The 21,736-nt window shown below is 53.3% G+C and overlaps 1 protein-coding gene across 1 annotated transcript; it reads right to left on the reverse strand.

Annotated features, from left to right (window-relative positions):
- Window positions 1–1,107: 1,107 nt before the first annotated feature.
- Window positions 1,108–10,022, reverse strand: LOC114812907 (adrenodoxin-like). The gene is made up of 4 exons (XM_029067826.2): window positions 9,766–10,022; window positions 2,334–2,458; window positions 2,091–2,220; window positions 1,108–1,457 (listed from the first exon to the last, which is right to left on the reverse strand). Exons 1-4 carry the CDS (start codon window positions 9,915–9,917, stop codon window positions 1,346–1,348), a joined length of 519 nt encoding a protein of 172 aa, XP_028923659.1. The 5' UTR covers window positions 9,918–10,022; the 3' UTR covers window positions 1,108–1,345.
- Between the last annotated feature and the right edge of the window lie 11,714 nt (window positions 10,023–21,736).

Raw genomic sequence — 21,736 nt, forward strand, 5'->3', positions numbered from 1 at the left:
TCATCCAGCAGACAGGAGACGGAGCGGGGATTAGAACCCACGTCCTCGGAGTCTTGCCACTCAGCCCCGCTGCTTCTGATGTGACAGCGGGATCTCCCAAGCGCTCGGCACAGTGCTTCGCACAGAGGCGGCGCTCAATAAATCGGACGCCTCCGAAGGGCGGGCTGTTGCCCAACGCCCCCGTCTCGCGGCGCCACCTAGCGGACGTCGCGTGGAAACGACCGATTTCCGAGGCTGGGGAGGCCCAGGACGTGGGTTCTAATCCCACCCCCTCCGCTTGTCTGCTGGGTGACCTGAGGCAGGCCACGGCACTTCTCTGCGCCTCGGTTACCTCATCTGCAAAATGGGGACCGGGAGCCCCACGTGGGACAACCCGATGACCTTGTATCTTCCCCTCAGCGCTGAGAACAGTGCTTGGCGCATAGTATTAATAATAATAATAATAATGGTGTTTGATAAGTGCTTACTATGTGCCAAGCACTCTTCTCAGCGCTGGGGGAGGGATACAAGGTCATCAGGTTGTCCCACGTGGGGCTCACAGTCTCAGCGGAAAGAGCCCGGTCTTGGGAGTCAGAGGTCATGGGTTCAAATCGCGGCTCTGCCACTTGTCAGTTGTGTGGCTGTGGACCAGTCACTTCACTTCTCTGTGCCTCAGTTCCCTCATCTGTAAAACGAGGATGAAGACTGTGAACCCCACGTGAGGCAACCTGATGACCCTGTATCTCTCCCAGCGCTTAGAACAGTGCTCTGCACATAGTAGGCACTTAAATACCAACATTATTATTATTAAGCGGTTCCTATGTGCAAAGCACTGTTCTAAGCGCTGGGGGAGGGATACAAGGTCATCAGGTGGTCCCTCGTGGGGCTCACAGTCTTAATGCCCGCTTTAGAGATGAGGGAAACTGAGGCCCAGAGAAGCGAAGGGACTTGTCCAGAGTCACCCAGCTGACACGTGTGCGTGGATCCGAGCTCATCGGGTGGGCCACAGTCACCGTCCCAAGTGGGGCCCCCGGTCTTAATCCCCATTTTCCAGAGGAGGGAGCTGAGGCCCAGAGAAGTGAAGCGGCTCGTCCGAGGTCACTCAGCGGACGGGTGACGGGGCCGGGATTGGAACCCACGACCTCTGAGTCCCCAGCCCGGGCTCTCGCCACCGAGCCACGCTGCTCGTCGCTTAACAGATCCCAGCGTTATTCTTACTATGGTTCTCGGGCACCGCCGCGGCCCCGCTCTCTCGGCCCCGCTCTCTGCAGGAATCGGTCCTGGAAGGGGAGAAGGGTCTCCGGGGACGGAGACGGGATCCCGGCCTCCGAGGCTGGGGGCGGGGGCCCGGGGGGGCCGGGGCAGGTCACTGCTTCTGCTCCTGCTGCTTCCCACGGGCGTCGTTCACCTGCATGGGCACCTGGAAGGTGCTCCCGTCCATGGCTTTGGTCAGGATCACCTGGCAGCCCAGCCGGGACCTGGAGGCCGAGGCGGGGAAGGGAAAGAGGAAGGGGAAGGGGAAGATGAAGGGGAAGGGGAAGAGGAAGGGGGAAGGGGAGGGGAAAGGGGGAGGGGGAGGGAAAGGGGGAGGGAGAGGGTATTTGTTAAGCGCTTACTATGTGCCGAGCACTGTTCTAAGCACTGGGGTAGACATAGGGGAATCAGGTTGTCCCCCGTGGGGCTCACAGTCTTCATCCCCATTTTACAGATGAGGGAACTGAGGCACAGAGAAGTTAAGTGACTTGCCCACAGTCACACAGCCGACAAGTGGCAGAGCTGGGATTCGAACTCATGAGCCCTGACTCCAAAGCCCGTGGTCTTTCCACTGAGCCACGCTGCTCCTCTGGGGAAGGGGGAAGGAGGGAGAGGGAGGGAAAGGGGAAGGGATGATGAGGGCTGCCGGCGGGAAGAGGGGAACAGCCGGCCACAGCCGGGCCCCACCGTCCTTAAACAGTAGGAGCTGGAGGGGGCTCCAGGCCCCCTCCTCGACACGCCCCCCGTCCGTTGCCCCGCCCCCAGGGGCTTCAGGTGGCCACTAGTCCCCGCCCGCCTCCTCCTTGCCCCGCCCTCAGGGGCTCCAGACCTCCCCTGCCCCGCCGAGCCCAACCCACGTGTCCGTGACACCACAGGCCAGGTCCAGCATGTCGATCTCCTCCTCCGAGATGGCCGGCAGCTGGCCGAAGGTGGCCCGGTCCAGGATGAGGTGGCAGGTGGAGCAGGCCAGCATGCCCTCGCAGGCCCCTGCGGGGCGGGGAGACGGACCGGGGGGAGCCGTCAGCCGAGGGACGGGACGGCCCGGCCGGGCTCGGGAAGGGGGCGGGAGGGGAGGGACCGGACGGGACGGGGCGACCCACCGAAGCCGGGGATGTGCAGCCCCTGGTTCACCACCACCTGGAGCAGGGTCTCGCCCTCCTTGGCGGAGACGCTGACCCTCCTTCCGTCCTGGTAGATGAAGTGCACGGTGATGGCGGTGGGGGAACTGGAGGGGAGAGACGGAGAGAGAGGGGAGGGGGAGCTGGCGGGAGATCCTCTCCCCCCTCCACTCTGGACACCCCGTTTGGAGAAACCACAGGCTGGGATGGATAGAGCGCGGGGCTGGGAGTCCGGAGGTCCTGGGTTCCGAGCCCAGCTCCGCCACGGGTCCGCTGTGTGACCCTGGCCCGGTCATTTCACCTCCCCGTACCTCCGTTATTCATGCGATCGTATTTATGGAGCGCTTACTGTGCGCGGTACAGTACCACGAGAAACAGACACCTGCCAGACACAGCTTACAGAACAGAGACAGACATCAACATAGACGAATTGTACATTCCAAGCGCTTAGTACAGTGATGATGAAGGTATTTGTTAAGTGCTTACTATGTGCAAAACACTGTTCTAAGCGCTGGGGGGGATATAAGGTGATCAGGTTGTCCCACGTGGGGCTCACAATCTTCATCCCCATTTTACAGATGAGGGAACTGAGGCCCAGAGAAGTGAAGTGACTCGCCCACAGTCACACAGCTGACAAGCGGCGGAGCCGGGATTAAAACCCATGACCTCTGACTCCCAAGCCCGTGTTCTTTCCGCTGAGCCTCGCTCTGCACATAGTGAGCGCTCGACAAATACGATTGAATGAATGAATGAATGAATGAACGAATAAATTACAGGTACTGTGGGGCTGGAAGTGGGGAAGAACAAAGGGAGCAAGACAGGGCAACGCAGAAGGGAGTGGGAGAGGAAAGAGGGGGGCCTAGTTATCTCAGCTGTAAAATGGGGGTTGAGACGGTGAGCCCCACATGGGCTGCATCCAACTCAATTTGCTTGTATCCATCCCAGTGTTTAGTTCGGTGCCTGGCTGGTAGTAAGTGCTTAACTTTCCTTCACTCGTGCGGTTATTGAGCACTTACTGTGTGCAGAGGAAGTACAGTAGAGCAATAAAGAGAGACAATCCCTGCCCACGACAGGCTCACGGTCTAGGCGAGGGGGAGATAGACGTCAATACAAGTGAACAGGCATCAATGTAAATAAATAGAATTATAGATAGAATAGATAAATAGAATTATAGATATATACATATATACATAAGTGCTGTGGGATGGGGAGGAGGGGGAGAGCAAAGAGAGCGAGTCGGGGTGATGCAGAAGGGAGGGGGAACTGAGGAAAAGGGGGCTTAGTCTGGGAAGGCCTCTTGGAGGAGGTGCACCTTCAGTAGGGCTTTGAAGGGGGGCAGGAGTGAAATTCTGACAGATTTGAGGAGGGAGGGCGTTCCAGGCCAGTGGTAGGACCTGGGCCAGGGGTCAGTGGCGAGACAGACGAGATGGAGGCACAGCGAGAAGGTTAGCACCGGAGGAGCGGAGTGTGCCGGCCGGGATGTAGAAGGGGAGAAGGGAGGAGAGGTAGGAGGGGGCGAGGTGATGGAGCGCTTTGAAGGCGATAGTGAGGAGTTTTTGCTTGATATGGAGGTAGATGGGCAACCGCTGGAGATTATCGAAGAGGGAGGGTGATACACCCTGAACGTTTCTGTAAGAAGATAATCCGAGCAGCCGAGTGAAGTGTGGACTGAAGTGGGGAGAGGTAGGAGGTTGGGAGGTCAAAAAAGAGGCTGATGCAGTCATCCCGTCGGGATAGGATGCGTGACTACTAACGTGGTAGTGGTTTGGATGGAGAGGAAAGGGCGGATCTTGGCGATGTTACGAAGGTGAGACCGACAGGATTCGGTGATGGATTGGATACGTGGGGTGAATGAGAGAGCCGAGTCAAGGATGACACCGTGGGCTTGTGAGACTGGAAGGATGGTTGTACCGTTATCGTTATTATTCGGTTATAATCCAGTTCATTCATTCAATAGTATTCACTGAGCGCTTACTATGTGCAGAGCACTGTATTGAGCGCTTGGAATGGACAATTCTCTGGACACTTCCATTTTCCAGACCCCACTGCAGCCAGCAGGAGATACCGCTCTCCCCTCGGCCGGCGCAGGGAGTGCCCTGGTCCTGGGGCTCCCCGGGGGGCTGGGGAATGTTGGGGGTCCGGCTGCTGTAGGACCTTCCCCAGCAGGAAAACTCCAGGGGAACTTCAACCCACATATTCAATCTATCTCTGAATATTGTCGGTTCGACCTTCACATCATCACTAAAATCCGCCCTTTCCTCTCCATTCGAACTGTTACCATGTTAATCCAAGCACTTACCCTATCCCGCCATGATTACTCTATGAACCTTCCCGTATCAGCCTCCTTGTTGACCTCCCGGCCTCCCATCTCTCCCCGCTCCGGTCCATACTTTGCTCTGCTGCCTGGATCATTTTTCTGCCAAAACATTCAGTCCAAATTTCCCCAACTCCTCAAGAACCTCCAGCACTCGCCCATCTACCTCCGCATCAACGGAAACTCCTTAGAGTTGGTTTCAAAGCACTCAATTCCCCTCCTACCTCACCTCCCTGCTTTCCTACTGCAACCCGGCATGCACACTTAGCTCCTCTAATGCCGACGTCCTCGCCGTACCTCGACCTATGACTTGCTCCCTTTATTCTTCCCGGTTCCCAGCCCCACAGCACTTACATACACATCAGCAATTTATTTGTATTGTTGTCTGTCTCCCCCCGTCTAGACAGTTAAGCACACTTGAGGGCAGGGAATTTGTCTGTGTATTGTTGTATAGTACTCTCCCAAGCTCTTAGCACCCACTAAGTACTCAATAATTACAATCGAATGAATATATAAATGAATGAATGATCTCATCTACCTCGCTGCCAACCTCTCACTCAGGTACTCCCTCTGGCCTGGAACATTCTCCCTCTTCATATCCGACAGACAATTACTCTCCCACCTTCAAAGCCTTATTGATGATACATCTCCATTTCCTCTTTTCCCACTTCCTTCTGTATCACTCTGATTTGCTCCGTTTATTTACAGCTCCATCAGCCCCAGAGCACTTATGTACCTATTGGCATTTATTCATATTAATGTCTTTGTCCCCCTCTAGAGTGTGAGCTCCTTGTGGGCGGGGAATGTGTCCACCGACTCTATTGTACTGTACTCTCCCAAGCGCCAATAAATATGATTGATTGATGGAGGACAGGAGAGCAGCTCTAGCAGGATTCTCTGACTGATTTCATTTTGGAAAGGCCCGCCATCGCCTCTGTTATCCAGGAATTATTACGTGCTCTTAGTTGTTTATGTACGGGTAAAGAAGGACTTGTAGTTAGAAGCCAAAGCTTGCAGACAAGGTTGCACTCAATGGGGACTAAACATCTCCCCCCAATTCCCCAAAACCTTCCCCGCCTGCCATTTCCACAAAATGTTTATATATAGGTCAGGGTCCGTACGGCAGAAGCTCGATGTTATGCCTTACGGGCAGATAAATCTTTTCCAAAACATGGCAATGTTATGGTACGCTTGCCCCGTTGGTCAGAGGGTTGCAGCCGCTAAGCTTCCACTTCCACACCCCCTCCATAAAAGCCATGTGCACCCGGGTAAGCTGCTGCTCCTTGCAACCCTTAGGGGAGGCTAGGGCAGCTCAAAGTGTGCTTGGCTCACATGGGGACGCCCGGTCCAAGGCTCTGTAAGGGACCCGCTGAGTGCTAGAGGGGAAGAGGGGTTCGAGGACCCCTGGGATGAGGTTGGTGCATCCATAGAAACACTCAGGGGTAGGGCGAGACACCTGGGACGCCAGGGGATGTAATATGTGATGATTTCACTTGTGGGACCCTTGGGGATGTAATACCTTGTGTTGGAGGTCGGGTATGTTTCGTGCCTTGGATCCATAGTTTTTTTCCATAGGTTTATATCTATTCTAAAGCCATAGGTTTACGCATTAAAGTCATAGTTTTTGTAGCAAAACTCAGTGAGTCCCTTTGTTTCATTCTTTCACGCCTGGATCTAAGTGCCCGTCGACAAACCCCCTCCTTCAGGGTGCCTCACAGGGGCAGCTGGTCAGAAGACCCTTGCTCTGAGGAGAGACTGCCGGGAGTAAAGACCCGCCTTCAGCCCAGGACCGGACAGGGGATCTGAGTTCGGAGCCTCCGGGCTGTGGGGGTCTCGGGGCCTGAGAGGGAGCTGGAAGGACTGGGCTAAGACATTGGGCCGGTCTGGGAGTCCACCGGCAACCCTGTCAGGGCCCCACCTGGGCTTTGTCGGCCTACAGCATTTTGGAGCCCACTGGCCCGGTCTCCCCCAGGTCCGGAGGAGCCAGATGGCGGGAAAAGAGGCTTTAACACCACAGGCGAGAGCTGCATCAGCTATCCAGAGGGACTTCCTGGCAGTTTCAGCAGATTAAACTGGGACACCAGCGAGGAGAGGGCAGCCGGCCCTCTTGGGAAAGCGAACCCGGTGGAGGGGGCGACCGGAAGATGGCCCTGATTTCAGACCTCACTTTGCGTGCTGAAGGCCACGGCCCTGGAGCGGAGCCCAGCAGGTGGGCCTCCTAACTGTCGTCAAATGCAGCCCTGACCAAACCAAGCCAGCCTTGAGCTGTAGATGCCCTCGAGCGGCCCTGGGCTCCCCATCCCGCCAAGGCTGGCAGAAGTGATTGATGCCTCTCTGCACCAGCCCCACCCCCTCCCCCTTCAAAGCCCCAACGCGCCTGAGCTGGCCCTCGCACCCACCCCGTCTCTCTCCTGGGCTCCGAGGCGCCTCACCAGGGCCGACGTCACCCAGGCGGCCGCGGGGCCGGCCGCCCCCGGGCCCGCCCCCCGATAAAGTGGTCTCCCTCACCCCCGGGGGGTCCAACTGGCCAGGATGGCCAGGCGCAGGGGCGGCCTGACCTGGCATCCCGATCGTTCCTTTCCCGCACCCCCAGAAAAGCCTCCCGGTCCCTCTGCAGCAGGGAGACGGAGGCGGAGAAGAAAGAAGAGTCAAAAGCTGCTCTGTCTTCCTCCTCCTCCTCCTGTCTGGATGCATCGGGACAAACTGTCATTACATCTGCCAACTGGACAAGCCTTCTTGAAATGAAATCTCCTCCAGGAGGCCTTCCCAGATTCATTGCCGATACCCCCCACACTGTCGCGTCAGCGGTTCTGTGCCATCTGAGCCCCTAAGGGGTTCTCAGCCTCCCGTGCATTCTCCCACCCCATCCCTTCCGTGCCAACTCTCTTCCTCAGCCAGTATATGATCTCAGTGTCGGTCTCCCCCGCGGGCACTGTTGGTTCCTTGAGGGTGGGGACCATGCATACAGACGGAACTGTGCTTCCCTAAGGCGCAGTGCTTTGCCTAGAGTAAGCTCTCAGTAACTACTATCAATTGGTCAAGGGACTGGGGCTGATCGGGTTGAAATGTTGCTGATGCGACCAGCCTCAGGTGGCTCCGGAAACTCCCATCCCAACTTGGTGGGAGGCTAGCCAGAACTGCCATGTGGGGCTAGGGGCACTGCTGGGGCCGGGCAGCATCGGGGTGGGGGACGACGAGGGCATTGGGTGACAGTGGGGGTGGTGAGAGACATTGGGGAGCAGCGAGGGTAGGTCACGGTGGGGTGCATTGAGGAACAATTGGGACAGCCACGTCCTCCCGCGGTCCTGGAACGCCCTCCCTCCTCACCTCTGCCAAACTAATTCTCTTCCCCTCTTCAAAACCCTACTTAAAGCTCACCTCCTCCAGGAGGCCTTCCCAGACTGAGCTCCCCTTTTCCCTCTGCTCCCTTTACCCCCCCCTTCACCTCTCCGCAGCTAAACCCTCTTCTTCCCCCTTTCCCTCTGGTCCTCCCCCCTCCCATCCCACCCCCTCAGCACTGTACTCGTCCGCTCAACTGTATATATCTTCATAACCCTATTTATTTTGTTAAAGAGATGTACATCACCCTGATTCTATTTATTTGCTATTGTTTTAATGAGATGTTCTTCTCTTTGATTCCATTTATTGCCATTGTTCTTGTCTGTCCGTCTCCCCCAGTTAGACTGTAAGCCCGTCAAAGGGCAGGGACTGTCTCTATCTGTTACCGATTTGTACATTCCAAGCGCTTAGTACAGTGCTCTGCACATAGTAAGTGCTCAATAAATACTATTGAATGAATGAATGAATGACAGTGGGTGCCAACAGGGACAGTGGGGGGCAACAGGGGATGGGGAAGTGGGAACGGGCCAGGGAGGAGCAGTCTGGGCAGTTGCAAACAGTGGTGGGTGGGGGAACACTGAGGGACAGTGGAGAAAAGAGGGGAAAGTGAACATATTTTTATGGTATTTGTTCTCCCTTGCCTTGCCCTCCACCTCATCCCAGGACCTCCCCAGTTCTCATCATTCAATCAGGATAAGCTCATTGTGCACAGTGTCTGCTATACCGCTATATCGTACTCTCCCAAGTACTTAGTACCGTGCTCTGCACTCAGAAAGCGCTCAATAAATACGATCGATTGATGCTTTGAGCACTTACTCTGTGCAGAGCACGGTATTAAGTGCTTGGGAGAGTACAGTACAAAAGAGTTAGTAGACCCGATCCCATCTACGAGGACTTTACAGTCTAGACAGGGAGACAGTCATTAAAATAAATTACGGAGAGAGGAAATGGTAGCATATGAGGATATGTACATGAGTGCTTGGGGTGGAGTGAATACCAAGTCTCCCTTCCAAGCAGAAGGGAGAGACTAATAGGGGAAATGAAGACTGGCCCCCTCCTCACTGCCTCACCCAACGACTCCCCAAGGCTAGTCTTGCCGGCCTCAATTCTCATTTGTTCATTCACAGTTCACTCTGTGAATCCCCATGCCAAGGCATGGTAAGGGCTTCGCCCCCTCCAATCCTCTCCCAGAAATGGGGTCCGGGTCCCCGGTGAGGGCGGAGGGCAGCTGACAAGGGATTTACCCTGGGGCAAGGGCGGAGGGGAAAGACCCTGGATTACCCTGGGTCCGGGGCCGAGGGGACCGACCCTGATTTATCCTGGGGCTGAGGCAGACCCTGACAGAAGCACAGAGAATAGACCCCGGATTATTAATACTATTATAATATAATATAATTAATGGTACAATTATCAGTCACCATACAACTATTATTTAATAATAATAATAATAATGATATGTTGTTTGTTAAGCACTTACTATGTGCCAGGCACTTTTCTAAGCACTAGGGTGGCTACAAGCAAGTCGGGTTGGACACAGTCCCTGTCCCACATGGGATTCCACAGTCTTAATCCCCATTTTACAGATGAGGGAACTGAGGCCAAGAGAAGTGAAGTGAATTGCCCAAGATCACACAGCAGACAGGTGGCAGAGTTGGGATCGGAACCCATGACCTTCTGACTCCCAGGCCCGTGCTCTATCCACTCTACCACGCTGCTTCTCCTACCCTAGGGCCAGGGTAGAGGGGACGGACCCCGACTTACCCCGATCCCTGGTCCTGGTCCTGGCGCCTCGGTGTTCGGCCAAACCGTCGGAGGCCGATCCCGCGTCCGGCCTCTCTTAGCCGCAGCCCCAGGGACAGCCCAAACAGCAGGTGGCGGCCAGACCCCAGTACCCCCTGGCCCATCATGCTCATGTCCTGGTTCTCCTCTCCCTCAATTTCACACCCGACCTCGGTATAAATAGGGGTGGAAAGATAAGCTTTCCGTGGGGGGGCGGGGGAAGTGGCCCCAGCCCATCCCAGCGGAAGGGCCACCAGAGCAGCAAGGCCACAGGCAGGCGGCTAAAGACGCATATCTGGGGAGAGGCGGGGAGGGACCGGGCCCAAGGACGCTGTGGGCTGGACCCAAGGCTGGGAGGCCTCCCGCCTTGCAAAGCAGCAGGTCTCCTGGGCTCGATCGAATCTTATTGGCTGAAATTGGCAAATTCGGAGCCTAAACCCCTGAGAGGTGAAGAGGTTGTGGGCCTGAGTAGGTTAAGGCTCCTTCCCTCCATCTCACCAGTGGGGAAGCTGAGGCTCAGAACAGTTGAATCTCGACTAATCATCAGCTCTGATCTTAGCGCCGGGCCCCCCGAGTTGACCCTGAGGGGTCTTCCCGGATCTCTCCGCAGCCTCAGGGACAGAGATGAGGGAGGAAGGTCTGTCCACCCCCTCCCTCGCCCCCCAAGTTCCAGGGCCAAGTCACCCTGTCTGTTCACTGTGCTGATGCGCTGCCCCACCCGTATCCTCCTTCCTGCGTGGGAGGGTACCCTCCTCCAGCCTCCTCCCTCCCTCCCTGCCTTCCCACTGAGTCACGGGAAGGACTCCGGGCACAGGGAGGGCCTTGAAGGGGAAGGGGGAATTCCGGCCATTGGTGAACCTTGGGCCAGGAGATCGGGGAGATACTGGAGAAGGATTCTGGCACACCGGGGCTGGGCGGGGGGGGGAGGCAGAAAATCCTGTGTTCCCCCCGGGGTCTTGGCCCAGGCCCAGTCCCTCGAAGTCTGCATCTTGGCCCAGGGTGAGCATACACACGAGCCTGCTCATAGGAACACACACGCATGCACACACATGCTCTGAAATCCTACCTAGTTGAGACGGCAGGCCTGAGTTGGCGACCCTCTGTCGGTCTATAGCTCTTGGCTCCGAGCACACCTGGCTCTCCTCTCAGGAGCCTGGCCTGTCGGGAGCCTCAGCAGGTTACTTAGGACTCCCCACGGCCCATCCCATGGCTGGCCCGGTGGGATTTTTCAGGATGCCGTGGGCCGGGCCAGGCCTGGTCCTCCATAGCCACCAGACTCAAGTAGAGTGGGTGACTTTAGTCTCCATCCTGGACCTGGCAGACTGCCTCCTCTTGGGAAAGGAGGAGGAGGGGGGAGAGGAGAATGAGAGGCAGAATGAGGGGGAGAAGGAGGGGAGAGAGGAGAATGAGGGGCAGAATGAGGGGTAGGGGGATGAGAAGGAGGGGAAGAGGAGGAGAAAGAGGAGGATGGGGAGAGTGGGAGGAAGGTGAAGAGGATGAGAAGCGATGTGGGGAGAGAGAAAACGAGGTGGGGAAGAGTGGGGGGAGGAGGAGTACTTGACCAGAACAGGGGACACCCAAGACAAAGCCAGAGACCATCTGGGGCCTATTTACTGTCTGCCCAGAATATTCTGTCACCACCATCTGCCCGGAACTGACTCCAGCCCTCCGGGCACCCTGGGCCGCTCTTCCCGTGATAACGAAGCATCATGCCAGGACAGGCTTAGGATGGTGGGCGCTGACCTCACGCAACACATTGTGCAATGGCATCAATTCCCGCTACCCAGCGCACCGTGTGACCTCATCAAACTGTACTCTTTCTCCCCATCTGGCGACTTTCCAACCTAGGCACCCGGCCAGATTTGACCCTCCGGCGGGGCCTCGAGCCACGCGGCACGCCCGGGTCTTGCTGAATCCTCGCTTCCGGAAGCAGCCGCTCCCGCCCTGGGGCCGGTACCCCCAGGCTCCGCCTTCTCGCCTCCTTCAATTCTCTGCTCCCCTGCTCCATGGCCCGGGGGGTCTCCAGCCCACTGCCACCCTCTGCTCTCCGCCTGCGGGGACCAGTCCCCGGGACTGGGGGGGATCCTGGGGTTCTGAGAGGCTTGTCTGCCGCTTACTCTCCCCAGCCCCGCTTGGCTGGTGGGACACAGGAAGACCCACCCGATGTGACTCGAGGACAGTCAAGGCTAAGCACCTGGGCTACTTTCCTCAATCACGGATAGCCGGCTCCCTGCCCCCCCACTCCTGAACCTCAGTTTCCCCAGCCCGAGCCTAGTAACGCACCCCTACATCTGACCACAACCTCCCTCCAGCCTGCCTGATAGCATCAGTTGAGGCCAGCCAATTTGGAGAGAGGAAGTGGGGTGGGGCGGGGGGCGGGGGTGTTGAGAACAAGGCAGGCTCTTAACAGCCCCCCGGGGCAGGAAACTGGCTCTCTCTGCTGCCCTTTGCCTGGAACTTGAACTTGAATCTTGAATCTTGTCTGTGACTGGGACAGAGCAAGAGCTCGTGAAGGCAACCCAAAGTTCGAGGAAACCAACTAAGTGGTTTATAGTGGTTGTTTCCTGGGCCCAGGGAGGTCCTGGGCTAATTACAGAAGCACTTAAAAGTCTAGAGAAATCTTGGGCTTTGGACCAAGATCAGCCCTAGACTTCTCTTCACCATCTACTAATGCTCTTTCATAATCTCTGAATCTTCCACTGGTCGATGATGATGGTGTTTGTTGAGCGCTCCTTATATTCCAGGCACTGTACTAAGCGCTGGGGTGAATACAAGCAAATCGGGTTGGACACTGTCCCTGTCCCATGTGGGGCTCACAGTCTTAATCCCCATTTCACAAATGAAGTAACTGAGGGCCAGAGAAGTGAAGTGACTTGCCCAAGGTCATACAGCAGACAAGTGAAGGAACTGGGATTAGAACCCCTGACTTTCTGACTCCCAGGCCCCTGCTCTATCCACTAGGCCATGCTGCTTCTCTGCTTCACTCATTCATTTAATTGTATTTTTTGAGTGCTTACTGCGTGCAGAGCACTGTACTAAGCGCTGTGGGGAGTACAATCCAACAGTAAAAAGATACATTTCGAATCCCGTTGGTTACTTAAAGCTGTGATATGTATAAAACACTTGCTGGGTGCCAAAGCACTGTGCTAAGGGCTGAGGTAGAATGAGCACGTGTTCACAGTCTCTGTCCCCCATGGGAACTCCTGGCCTAAGAGGGAGGAAGAACAAATATCTTTATCCCCAATTTACAGATGAGAAAATGGAGGCAACGGGAGGTTAAGTGGCTTGCCCAAGTCCCACAGACCGACTTGTCCCAGGCCCACAGGCAGTTCCATAGGTCACATGACTCCTTAATAGCATCCTTATAAAGCAGATGTTTTTTGGTGATCCAAGGAACTCGCTTTCTGGAATAAAGTAAATATCCTTTTCTCGTTCGAATAAAAGAAGAGGGGTCCCGGGGTTTCTACGAGGAGTAGAGGACGTGGCTGTCCCCTACCCCAGATGGGTGAGCCCTACTCTGTTTAATTAGTTACCCTGACCTAAAGGGTCATTTTCAATCAATCAGCCAATCAATCCATCAGTGGTACTTACTGAGCACTTACTGTGACCCGAGTGGGGGACAGGTGGTCCTGTCCCTGTAGTCTGAGCTCCAGAATCTGCACATGGAGGTCTGGGGTCTCTCGGTCTTTTGACAGAGGAGGGACACCCTGCCAGGGCCCAATCCTAAGAGTCAGAAGGATCTGGGTTCTAATCCCGGCCCTGCCACATGTCTGCTGTGTGGACAAGTCACTTGACTTTGGGCCTCGGTTACCTCATCTGAAAAATGGGGATTGAGACTGGGAGCCCCGTGTGGGGAAGGGACCGTGTCCAACCTGATTAACCTCTATCTACCCCAGCGCTTACAACAGTGCTTGGCACACAATTCCGTAATTATTATTACAAGGGCCCGTGGGAGCCTGTGAACTCTGCCCTCTTCCCGTGACCGGTGTGGCTTACTGTTGGGTCACATGGAGCTGCTCCGAGTTAGTTCCTAACACCACGGGCACCACCTGCAGATTGGATCCTGGCTAACGTAAAGCACGGTGAGTACGTAGTAATAATAATAATAATGTTGGTATTTGTTAAGCGCTTACTATGTTCCAAGCGCTGGGGGAGATGCAAGGTAATCAGGTTGTCCCACATGGGGCTCCCAATCTTAATCCCCATTTTACAGATGAGGGAACCGAGGCACAGAGAAGTAAAGCGACTTACCCCAAAGTCACGCAGCTGACAGGTGGTGGAGCCGGGATTAAAACCCGCGACCCCTGGCTCCCAAGCCCACGCTCTTTCCACTGAGCCATGCTGCTTCTCTGCAGCAAGTTGGCTTCAGAGGGCTGAAGTATGGGGGTTGAGTTGTAATGGGAGTGAGGCTAGGAGGAGGGGGGAGAGCCGATAGATGCCTTAAAGCTGAAGGTCAGGAGTTTCCACTTGATGTGAAGGTGGAGGAGTGACCACCCGAGGTTCTAGAGGAGTAGGGAGACATGGACTGAGAAGTTTTTTTTAGAAAAATGATGCAGGCAGCAGAGCGGAGTGTGGTCTGGAGAGGCTGGAGGCAGGAAGGCCAGCAAAGAGGCTGAGGTAGCTTGGAGGTGGGATATGCGTGGCTCAGTGGAAAGAGGCCGGGCTTGGGAGTCAGAGGGCATGGGTTCGAATCCCTGCTCTGCCACTTGTCAGCTGTGTGACTGTGGGCAACTCACTTCTCTGTGCCTCAGTGACCTCATCTGGAAAATGGGGATGAAGACTGGGAGCCTCACGTGGGACAACCTGATCTCCCCCAGCGCTTAGAACAGTGCTCTGCACATAGGAGGCGCTTAACAAATGCCAACATTATTATATGACAAGAGCTTGGCTAGTGTGGTAACTGTGGGGTGGAGAGGAAAGGCGGGGGTTCTAGAGGCGTCTCGAGGGTAGAACGGACAGGATTTGGGACAGACTGGGAGTGAGGGCTGCATGAGAGAGGCTGATCTGGGAGGTAGGCCTCGTAGCGGATCTGGAGGCTTTGCACGCTCATGCAGCTTAGTGAAAAGCGCACGGGCTTGGGGGTCAGAGGACGTGGGTTCTAATCCCAGCATTCTCACTTGTCTGCTGTGTGACCTCGGGCAAGCCACTTAATTTCCCAGTTACCTCATCTGTAAAATGGGGATTAAAAGTGTGAGCCCCACTTGGGGCAACCTGATTACCCTGGATCTACCCCAGTGCTTAGAAAAGTGCTCGGCACATAGTAAGCACTTAACAAATACCTTCATTCTTATTATTTAAACCTCTGGCCATGGATGGATGTGGAACAGCTTTTCTGTGCTAATAGTAATAGTAGAAATTTTAGTAGAATTTTTTTATCTATGTATGTTAACGTCCGTCTCCCCCTCTAGACCGTGAGCTCATTGTGGGCAGGGACTGTGTCTGTTTGTTGTTGTATTGTACTCTCCCAAGCTCTTAGTACAGTGCTTTGCACACAGTAAGTGCTCAATAAGTGCGACTGAATGAATGAAAGAATGAATGAATAGAAGCAGTGGGACTAGTAGCAATATCAGAAGAGGTGTGGCTCAGTGGAAAGAGCCCGGGCTTGGGAGTCAGGGGTCATGGGTTCTAATCCCGGCTCCGCCACCTGTCAGCTGCGTGATTTTGAGCAAGTCGCTTCACTTCTCGGTGCCTCAGTCACCTCATCTGTAAAATGGGGATGAAGACTGTGAGCCTCATGTGGGACAACCTGATGACCCTGTACCTACCCCATCGCTGGTAATAATAATACTAATAATTGAGGTCATTGTTAAGCCCTTACTGCGTGCCAAGCACTGTGCTAAGCACTGGGATGGGGACAAGCAAATCAGGTTGAACGTCGTTCCTGTCCCACAAGGGGCTCAGAGTTTCAATTCCCATTTTACAGAAGAGGTAACTGAGGGACCGAGAAGTGAAGTGCCTTTTCGAAGGTCACAGAGCAGACGAGTAGTGGAGCCGGGATTTGAACTCATGACCTTCTGACTCCCAGGCCCGTGCTGCATCTCCGACTTCTATTATTACGACTACCACTTCACTTCTCTGTGCCTCAGTTCCCTCATCTATAAAATGGGGATGAAGACTATGAGCCCCAGGTGGGACAACCTGACTTGCCCAAGGTCACACCTCAGGCCAGTGGCACAGCTGGGATTAGAACCCAGGTCCTCTGACTCCCAGGCCTGCGCTCTTTCTGCCAGGCCACCCTGTTGACCTCTGTCTTTGCCCTAGCAACGAGAACCGTGCAGAGGTGATGATTTTTACCTGGCGAGAGGCTCATTTGAATGGTCACTTCAAGGGTACGTTAAACGCTAGTGCATACTAATTCCGCACGGAAGACTTTGTGGGTGGAGAAGGAAATGTGGGGGATAAAATGTGAGTCCAGGGGCTTCTTTGCTTCTTTTCCCCAGAGCCCACATGCTAAAGTCAGGGCGCCGGGCTCCTGGGTCTCTTGGCCTGTGGACCTTTGGGGATAAGGGGGTTGCTTAGCCCGGGATAAGGGTCTCTGTGGTTCTGACCAGTAAACTCAGCTCTCTTCCCATAACGGGAGTCATTTCCTGTTACTCAACTGCTCTGATGGGGGGTCCGGGAAGGCGTAGGATCCTAGCTCACATCTACAAACGGAGAAATCAAAATAAATGATTGAGCAGTCAAATAAACATCTCTACACAGAGGCCAAGGCTGAGTGTAAATAAGCTCCTGCATGCTAGAAATGGCTGGGGCTTTTGTAGGGCTCAAGATTGGCTAAAAGGGGAGGGCTTCTGGGTGGAGGTGAGGTTTTAGTCAGTTGTATTTATTGAGCACTCACTGTGTGCAGAACACTCTACTAAGTTTTTAGAAATTTCAATAAGAGGAGAGCTGTGGTCTGGAGAGTTCTAGGCAGCGTGGCTCAGTGGAAAGAGCATGGACTTGGGAGTCGGAGAACGTGGGTTCTAATCCCGGCTCCGCCACTTGTCTGCTGTGTGACCTTGAATGAATAGAAGCAGTGGGATTAGTAGCAATATCAGAAGCGCGTGGCTCAGTGGAAAGAGCCCGGGCTTGGGAGTCAGGGGTCATGGGTTCTAATCTCAGCTCCACCACCTGTCAGCTGTGTGACTTTGAGCAAGTCACTTCACTTCTCTGTGCCTCAATTCCCTCATCTTTAAAATGGGGATGAAGACTATGAGCCCCACGTGGGACAACTTGGTTACCTTGTATCAACCCCAATGCTTAGAACAGTGCTTAGCACATAGTGAGTGCTTAACAAATACCATCATTTTTATTATTATTATTTAGGGTGGGGAAACAGTGTGAGTGAGGAGGACAGAGGCCAGGGAGTCTAGAATAAGAGGCAGTCAGAAGATTAATGTGGAAAGAAGAAATAATAACCGTGCTATCAATTAAGCGCTTACTATGTGTCCAGCACAGTACTTAGTACTGGGATAGTTACAAAGTAATCAAGTCAGACACAGTCCCTATCAATCAATCATAGTTATTGAGAGCTTACTGTGTATATAGCACTGTACTTAATGCTTGGGAGAGTACAAGTACATTATCATTATTATTATTATTATTATTACAATGGAAGAGTTGGTAGACATATTCCCTGCCTACAACGAATTTACAGTTTACTTGGGGAGACAGACGTTAATATACTTAAATGAATGATACATATATAATAATAATGATAATGATGCAATTTGTTAAGCGCTTACTCTGTGCTGACCACTCTTCTAAGTGCTGGTGGGGGATCAGGTTGTCCCATGTGGGGCTCACAGTCTTAATCCTAATTTTACAGATGAGGTAACTGAGGCACCGAGAAGCAAAGCGACTTGCCCAGAGTCACACAGCTGACAAGCGGCAGAGCCAGGGTTAGAACCTGACTCCCAAGCCCAGGCTCTTTCCACTAAGCCACGCTGCTTCTCTGTGGGGCTGAGGAAGGGGTGCAAGAGTGATGGAGAGGGGAGTGGGAGAAGAGGAAATGAGGACTCAGTCAGGGAAGGTCTCTTGTCAATGTGCTTTTAATGAGGTTTTGAAGGTGGGAGGAGTCTGTCGAATGTGAAGAGAAGCAGCATGGCTTAGTGAGCACAGAACAGGGCTGGGAGTCAGAAGTTCCTGTGTTCTAAGTCTGGCTCTGCCACTTGTCTCCTTGAGCAAGTCGCTTAACTTCTCTGGGCCTCAGTTACCTCATCTGTAAAATGGGGATTAAGATGGAACTCCATGGGGGACGTGGACCGTGTCCAAATCAATTAGCTTGTATCCACCCCAGGCCTTAGTTCAGTGCCTGGCACATAGCGAGCAATTAACAAATGCCATAAAAAAAGAGGGAGGGTGCTCCAGGTCAGATAGAGGACGTGGGCGAGAGGTTGGCTGTGAGTTAGATGAGACTGAGGTACAGTGAATAGGTTGGCATTAGAGGAGCGAAGTGTGTGGGCTGGGTTGGAGTAGGAAAGCAGTGAGATAAGGTAGGAGGGGGGCAAGGTGATGGAGTGCTTTAAAACCAATGGTAAGGAGTTTCTGTTCGATGTGGAAGTGGATGGGCAATCACTGCAAGTTCTTGAGAAGAGGGGAAACATGGACTGAATGGTTTGACAGATAAATGATCTGGAAAACAGAGCAAAGTACGACCCGGAGTGGGGAGAAACAGAAGGCAGGGAGGTCGGCAAGGAGGCCGACACAATAATCAAGGCAGGAGAGGATAAGTGCTCCTATTAATGTCGTAGCCGTTTGGATGGAGAGGAAAGGGAAGATTTTTAGTGATACTGCAAAGGCTGAACCAACAGGATTTGAGGACAGATTGTATATGTGGGTTGAATGAGAGAGATGAGTTGAGGTTAAAGCGAAGATTAAGGGCTTCTGAGAGGGAGGATGGTGGGGTTGTCTAGGGTGATAGGAAAAGTCAAGGAGTGGATGGGGTTTGGGTGGGAAGATGAAGGGTTCTGTTTCAGATATGGTAAATTTGAGGTGTTGCAGAGATATTCAGATCGTGAGCCTGACACTTGGGCAGGGATTGGCTCTATCTGTTGCCGAATTGTACATTCCAAGTGCTAAGTACAGTGCTTTGCACATAGTAAGCGCTCAATAAATACTACTGAATGAATGAATTCAGAAAGAGCTGTTAGAAAGGCAAGAGGAAATGTGAGACTACAGAAAATGGGGATTAACACCATGACCCCCATGTGGGACCTGGACTGTGTCCAATTTGTTGTTCTTATATCTACCCTAGCACCTTGTTAAGCACTTACTATGTGCTTAACAAATGCTATTTAGAAAGATCTTGAATTTTTGCTTGATGGGAAGCCCGCGTAGGGTTCTGAGAAATGACAGGCAAGCTTCGAGAGCTTCAAGAAGATGATCCATTCAGGACAGCGAAGTTCAGATTGGGAGAGAGAGGCTGGTGGCAGGGAGACCAACAAGAAGGCTGATAAAATAAGAGCTTCAACTACCTTTGGAGAAATTTGGAAGGAGGAGAAGGAGCTATGAGATTCGTGTTGGAGGAAGGACTGGCAGGATTTAGCCGGAGATAGGCCGTAGGATGAAACCAAGGCTATGGGCTTCTACGACAGGGAGGGTGGTGATATCGATCAATCGATTGGGATGCAGAATGGCATAATGGAGAGAGCACGGCCTTGGGAGTCAGAAGGTCACGGGTTCTAATCCCATCTCCACCACATGCCTGCTGTGTGGCCTTGGGCAAATCACTTCATTTCTCTGGGCCTCAGTTACTTCGTCTGGAAAATGGAGATTGAGACTGTGAGCCAAATGTGGGACAGGGACTGTCCAACCCGATTTGCTTGGATCCACCCCAGTGCTTAGTACAGTGTCTGACACACAGTAAGCACTTAATAATAATAATTATCAATCACGCATGTCCGTAGAGTACTTACTGTGTGCAGAGACTCAACTTGGGAGAGTCCAGCATAACAGAGTTGATAGATATTTCATCCATTTGTTTTTATTGAGCGCTTACTGTGTGCAGAGCACTGTACTAAGCACTTGGGAGAGTACAACACAACAGGATTAACAGACATGCCCATAACAAGCTTACCATCTAAAGATGAGGTTTTATATTGTGAGCTCCTTGAGGGACAGGGACTATGTTTAATTCTCACCTGTATATTTTCCTCCAGCTCTCAGTAGATTGCTCTGCACACAGTAAGAACTTAATACTATAACCACTATTAGAGATGGTGAATTTGAGGGGCTGGTGGGGCAACCAGGGGACATCAGTCAATCGTACTCCCTTTAGGGAGTACAATATAATGTTCTGGAGCTAAAAGGAGACGCTCAGTTGGAAGCTCAGGGCCAGAGTGGGGTAATGGCATTCATTCATTCGAACTTATTTATTGTGCACTGAGTGCAAAATACGGTACTAAATGCTTGGGAGAGTACTGTGCCTCGTTCTCGGCTGTCCCACCATCGACCCCTGGCCCAAGTCCTACCTCTGGCCTGGAATGTCCTCCCTCCTCACATCTGCCAAACTAGTACAATCCCCCCCCCCAAAGCCCTACTGAAGATCATCTCCTCGAGTAGACCTTTCCAGACTGAGCCCTCTTTTTCCTCTGCTCCTCCCCTCCCCATCGCCCCGACTCCCTCCCTCTGCTCTACTCCCCTCCCCGCACCCAGCGCTTCTGTATATATGTATATATTTACTATCCCATTAATTTTATTAATGTGTATATATCTATGTCTATTTACATTGATGCTATTAATGCCTACTTGGTTTTTTTTGTCTTGTCTGTCTCCCCCTTCTAGACTGTAAGCCCGTTGTTGGGTAGGGATTGTCTCTATTTGTTGCCGAATTGTACTTTCTAAGTGCTCAGTACCGTGCTCTGCACACAATAAGCACTCAATAAATATGATTGATTGATTTAATGAATGAATAAATACAACAGAGAAGTTGAAGCACTTTTTGAGTGTCAATGAGATATGGTAAACTGTACTAGGTGCTTGGAAAGTAGATTCATGAACTGACATGTCCCCCTGACCTCAAGGAGCTTCAATTTAAATGGGGGGCAGGGTGTCCCTAAGGGATCACTACTTGATCAAATTTCACCTTTTTGCTGCCGAGGCCCCAGATCCCAAATAGGATGTGTGATTTTAGAAAAGGAACTCTCTGGAAAGGCAAGGTGTTTAGGAAGATGCTCAGATGCTGCGAAGGCACATGGGGCTTCCTGGAAACTTGGAGCTGCCTAAAATTCCCATCCTCCGAGGCGCAGCTGGAACAAAAGCCGCAGGAGACCAACAGAAATTCTGCCTGGTTAGCCAATGGGGGCAAAAAGGGTCATCAGAAGGTAAAGGTCACCCTCTCTACAACAGAAAGTTCAACTGTTTGGAAATAGGAAAACCCTCTTCCCAAAGTCCTCACAGCCTCCAGGGCATGAGGGTGGTGGGGATCAGGGTGGAGCAGACCAGGACCAGACAGAGTACTAGGCTGCGAGGAAGGGCCGGAAGGACCGACGGATTGATTGATCCATTGACAGGGAATGTATCCTGTGCTTCTTTGGAATTCCGAAGTGCTCAGTTCAATGCACTGCACCTAGGGAGCTCCCGCTGAATACCTTTCCTACCACTCCTCCTGTGTTCTAAGGGGCTGCTGGAACCCAAAGATCACCACCAATCCTGATCGGCTAGACAGCAGGGAAAGGATGCTGGATCCCACAGCAGGCAGGTCCCACCAGCAGCAGAGGGTCTGGGTGTTTGCTGGTAGGCAGGGACCAAGGCTCTCTGCAGAGGTGCTGAAAGTAGCTCCTTTCTTGGCCCCGGTTTCAGTCCCCAGCCCTCGCCCGCCTCCCACCAGAGCTTTACGCCCACTCAGGGCCCCTCCCCATAAGGAGAAAGAGTTGCTCAGCCCCCGACCCTGCCCCCTCCACCACCCAGGACTCCAGCCCATTGGTTCCCTCCAGGAGTCATGGCAGGCCTGGCCCGTGCCCCCTCCCGAGGC

This window comes from Ornithorhynchus anatinus, chromosome 6 (assembly GCF_004115215.2).
Source record: "Ornithorhynchus anatinus isolate Pmale09 chromosome 6, mOrnAna1.pri.v4, whole genome shotgun sequence".
NCBI classification, from domain to species: Eukaryota; Metazoa; Chordata; class Mammalia; order Monotremata; family Ornithorhynchidae; genus Ornithorhynchus; species Ornithorhynchus anatinus.